At 28.3% G+C, this 5,000-nt stretch overlaps 1 protein-coding gene across 2 annotated transcripts in view; it reads right to left on the bottom strand.

Annotated features, from left to right (window-relative positions):
* rho-6 (serine protease rhomboid 6) overlaps positions 1 to 5,000 on the bottom strand; it is a 125,255-nt gene that overhangs the window by 1,682 nt on the left and 118,573 nt on the right. For both annotated transcript variants that reach the window (XM_035879473.2, XM_035879472.2), the window contains exons 3-4: positions 2,782 to 2,952; positions 1,720 to 1,875 (exon numbers count right to left, since the gene is read on the bottom strand). In XM_035879473.2, coding sequence (XP_035735366.1) covers positions 1,720 to 1,875; positions 2,782 to 2,952 — 327 coding nt within the window. The remainder of the gene's footprint in view (positions 1 to 1,719; positions 1,876 to 2,781; positions 2,953 to 5,000) is intronic.

Genomic DNA, 5,000 nt, shown 5'->3' with positions numbered 1-5,000 from the left:
TTCGAGCTTAAACTTGCGTTAAACGATGGGATTTCTTTTACGACAAAAGTTTTCTTCGCGATTTCTTTCTTTCTTTCTTTATTCTTTTTTCTTTCTCCATAAAAAAAAAAAAAAAAAAAAAAGAAAAAAAAAAGAGAAAAAAAAATTGATCTAAGAAAAAACGTTTAATGTCGCATCGAATGTATCCAATTGTGTTGCAAACGTTTGTTAATAATTTCCTTAATTGATACATTTTAAATTGTCAAACGGATATCACCGTAAAACGTTCAAGATTGTTTCACCATCAAACGAGAATTTAATTTAAATCTATTTAACTTAATTCAACGACACTGTTCTAAAGGACAAAATGGCCAGTCGTTAAAATCAAATTTATTAGATCCTTACGACGTAATCATTTCATTATTTGTTATTACGATTTAGTTTCTACCGTCTATTTATATATGACTGTAACGATACAGTTTCTATTATTTTATTTTAATCGGATTAAACGACATTCTTTTACGTGTTTCACGTAATCTTCCTCCCTCCCTCCCCCTCTCCTCCACCCCCATCACATTTATGGAGATTCATTCCGTTAATATTTCAAAATATTTATTAAACGTTCTTTTATAAAACTTATGTTTTTATTTTATATCGAGCTTCGTCGAACAAAATGGTCGATTGAAGATATTCGATAAAAAATAAAAATAAAAATAATAATAAAAAAAAAAAAAAAATGGATTGAAAAAAGATGTATCACGTTATTTGAAAAATCATATAAGGTATAGATTTTGTAAATAAATTAACTATACTTCATCTTAGAATGAAAATTCTGATAGGTTAAAGTGATCATTTCAAGAAAACCAAAAAAAAAAGAAAAAAAAAGAAAAAAAGAAAAAAAACCCTAAATATTATCCATTTTCTATAACGATCGTACGAACGCATTTGTTAGTTTTTCGAACAAAATGTTGACCTTTTATTATCGACATTTTTTTTGCTTTTTTTTTTCTTTTTTTTTTTTTATTTATTTGTTCCTACGTTTGTTCGTTCATCTCGTATAATACCAGTTCTCGTCAGTAGAAGGAACTAGTTATACGGACTCTGTCCAACTCGAACTACACGTTGACTATATTGTATTGTGCGAAATGTAAATCCATTTCACAATAGCCATGTCACAGTAACGCCTTTGTGACAAGCGTACTGGATTATATATCAGAGTTGTTTTCGCATAGTGTCACATCACACAAATACGCTTTGTCTTCGTAATATAGCCGTAGGGTTATAGTAGAAAACGAGCGGAATCTCTAAGGCCTAATCAAGAATTTGTTATATGTATGTATGTATGAATATATATATATATATGTGTGTGTGTGTATGTATGTGTGTATGTATGTATGTATGTATGCATGAATGTATATATTTTTTGTAAACGCGAATAGAATAATCTTACATCGTTAATCGGCGATATTAAAAATTCGTGTAAACAGGTAGATACGTGAAATTCGATAAATTTTTTATAAGAGAAAAAAAGTTTTTTATTTTAAATTTATTAAATAATGACTGGAAAATTTGATGAAATATTAAAAGTACAAAATCTAAGGATTATTATTCGAGCACCGTTTAAATGTATGAAACAATTCTCTATGTATATTTATGTGGTTTGAGAATAATGAAAAATATATATATATATATATATATATATATATATTTATAATAGCTCACTATTATATATTAGCTCACCAAGTAAAGATGAGCAAGATGGCTGGTAAGTAACGCATATACTCCTGCCGAAGCTCCGACTAGATAAAGACTAGGTTGCAAAAGTGAAGCACCCAAAGCTCCGCAAACACCACCACCTAAATAAATCGTTGCTACTCCCATTCTTCCTTGTTCAACCTGTACACACATATACAAATTGGACTAACAAATGATATTAAAGATATTATTTGTAGATAATATTACTTATACATTTTTACGTAGATAATTTCGTTTTTGGATAAAAAGATTTTAAGAGTAAAAGAATTTCTTTAATTAACAAACAAGTTCTCTTTTTTTTTTCTTTTTTTTTTTTTTAGCTTTCTACGAATAAATTAAATTATATTAATAAATTATATAAATTCTATACCTTATCTTAATTATAAGAAACAATATTACTTCACATTTAGAAACAATAGTAATTAATTCAACGTCGTATTGTTCAATTCGTCGTATAATTTATATAATTTATTTCTAACTTATTGACAAACATTGTTAAAGAATTATTTTAATATCATAATAAATTCACAAATTTTTCTGTATGTATTAAAAATGCAGATTAATGGTTGGCAATTAGAAATTAATTTTTTTTTCTTTTTTCCTTTTTTTTTTCTGTCGATAAAATACGATACAATATTAAAACTATAGAAATTTTCTTCGAACAATTCGTATTACTTCAATTATCGATAATTATATTAATTTATATATATATATTTTTTATATGTAATTTCGTACAAAACAATATAAAAATAAATCACAATGCATTATATATTACACGAAATAGTAAATTATATCTTTCATAGGATCAAAGGGTAGAATGTTTAGACGTAACCAACAAGCAAATCGATGGAGTTTACAGTGAAAACGATATGCATGTAAACATATATATATATATATATATATAAACGTGTATGTATACAAGTATATATGTATACATATATATATACACAGAATGTGTGCAAGAGACAGAGAAAGGGGGGATGATGGTAGGGGAGAGAGAGAGAGAGAGAGAGGACACGAGGTTCGCAATTTAGTCGATTAGTTTACCTCGAGTGGAGTAGCCAGGACCAGCTGGATGAGCACGTTGAGCGCAAGGTGAAGCGCGTTGGAGTGTAGAAGCATGTACGAGGCGAACCTCCACCCTTGAACCCTTTGCCGAGGGTCATAGACCAACCATCTTCGCAACGTCGCCTCATCTCCGAAGCAGTGGACGGTTATCTATCGTGACAGAAAACATCCTCTACGTTTACTTTCAAAATAAACACCTACGATGGCTATAATACATTTTGAAGTTATATATGTATATATTATATTTTTTATATAATATACTTCATAATATTATAATTCATATATAATATAAATGGAATATAATAAATTTAAAAAACAAAAAAAAAACAACCATGATGATTATATCTTCAGAAGTTGATATATATATATATATATATATATATATATATATATAGAATAACATATAATAATATAATTATATTAATATATAAATGATACTATATAATTTGCACACAATATGATAGAATATAATTTTTTGGTAGACGAAAAAAAAAAGAAAAAAAGAAAAATTTTTATATTACTATTCTTATTTTTTCTTTAGATTTTCAAAGAGATTATAAATTATCACAAAAAAATATCTTGCAATTTAACGATGAAAACATGAAGAAGATCCAATCGATTTTCATTTCTCTATTATTAGATACTTACCATCAATTCTTGACTAGATAAATTATTCAAAGTAGTATCTACTCGAAGCGTTGAAATAATTTCATTCTCGAACGATTAATCTTATTTGATACCCGAGGAAAATTGTCTTACCTTTCGCTTACTTACACTTTGGTTAAGATCGAGGAGGCTGTTGAAGAGTGAAAAAAAAAAGAATAAAGAAAATAAAAAAAAAAGAAAAAAGAAAAAATGAAAAGTGAAGAAAAATAAGAAATAAAAAATAAACGAAAAAAGTTAAAAGAAAAGAAAGAAAGAAAAAGAGAAATAAAACAAGAAAAAAAAAAAAATAGAAAAGATGAAAACGAACGTGTTCGATCTTTGCAGTAATCACTTTTAACGCGACTTCCTTTTGAGGGAGATAAATACATAAATAGATTGAAAGAGAGAGAGAGAGAGAGAGAGAGAGGAAGAGAGAGAGAAGACAGTCAAGCAAAAAGAGGATGAATTTCGATACAATTGGAAGGCGATCGTTGGAGTTTCAATTATATGGGGCTTTGCGCTCTTCAATTAACAGATCCAATTCAGTTAAGGGTATAGCGGTCGCATTAGGAAAGAGAGGGTGGTGAAAGGGTATAGACCACACTGCGGTTCGTCGAGTTTACATTTCCATGTTATCGTCGTCTACGCTATGCAATTGTAAAAGCGAGAGAGTAAAGAGAAACAACGATAAGAAGTGAACCGAATTTTCTCTTTCGTCAAAGTCGAACGAACAAACATTCCCTTTTTCGTTAATTTGTTATCTCTCTCTCACTCTCATTCTCTCTCTCTCTCTCTCTCTCTCTTTCTCTTTCTCTTTTTCTCATTTGTTTGTCATTGCAACGAACGACAAACTAATTTCGATTAAATAAACATACCTATTTATACAAGTGCGTAATTGATTTTCTTTTTAATTTCGATCTCTCTTACATGTATGTACGATAGGTAATAAACAACGCGTAGTTTATCGTAAATAATGGTCTGAAAAAAAAAGAAAAAAAGAAAAAAAAAAAAAAAAACAAATAGTATCTAAGGTTTATATTTGACCATGAAAAAGTTTTTGATAGATGATAACGGAACGAGCGCTCAATTATGTTTTTATAAATAAATTAACAGATTGTGATTTGTTAAATATATATATATATATATATATAGTAAAGTACCGTATATATATTTCTAAAGATTAAAACAAATAGTATCGTACGAAATTGTGTATATAATTTTAGTCAAGGTTATTAATAAACAAAACCGAAGAGCAAATAATTCCTCCTACCTCTACAAACGTTCGACGGATACTAATCCTCGTATCGATCTCTAACCGTACTTAAACATTGATCGAGATCGTTCTTTCCACCATGTTACCTGCGCAATAGCTACTGCGCAGTCTGTAGGATTTCTACTCTTGCCATCTGTCGGATATTGTTCGTATTATTTCAAATTAACTCTGGCAAAATGAAAAGAAGAAATTGCGATACTTTTATTTTGATTAAACATAAAAAAAAAAAAAGGAAAGAGAAAACAAATTAATAAAAAAAAGAAAAGAAAAAAAGCTTTCG

This window comes from Vespa mandarinia, chromosome 1, assembly GCF_050613455.1.
Source record: "Vespa mandarinia isolate Hongniang chromosome 1, ASM5061345v1, whole genome shotgun sequence".
Taxonomy (NCBI): domain Eukaryota; kingdom Metazoa; phylum Arthropoda; class Insecta; order Hymenoptera; family Vespidae; genus Vespa; species Vespa mandarinia.
Note: the sequence above shows the minus strand (reverse complement) of the source record. Positions and strands in the feature narration are given on the sequence as shown.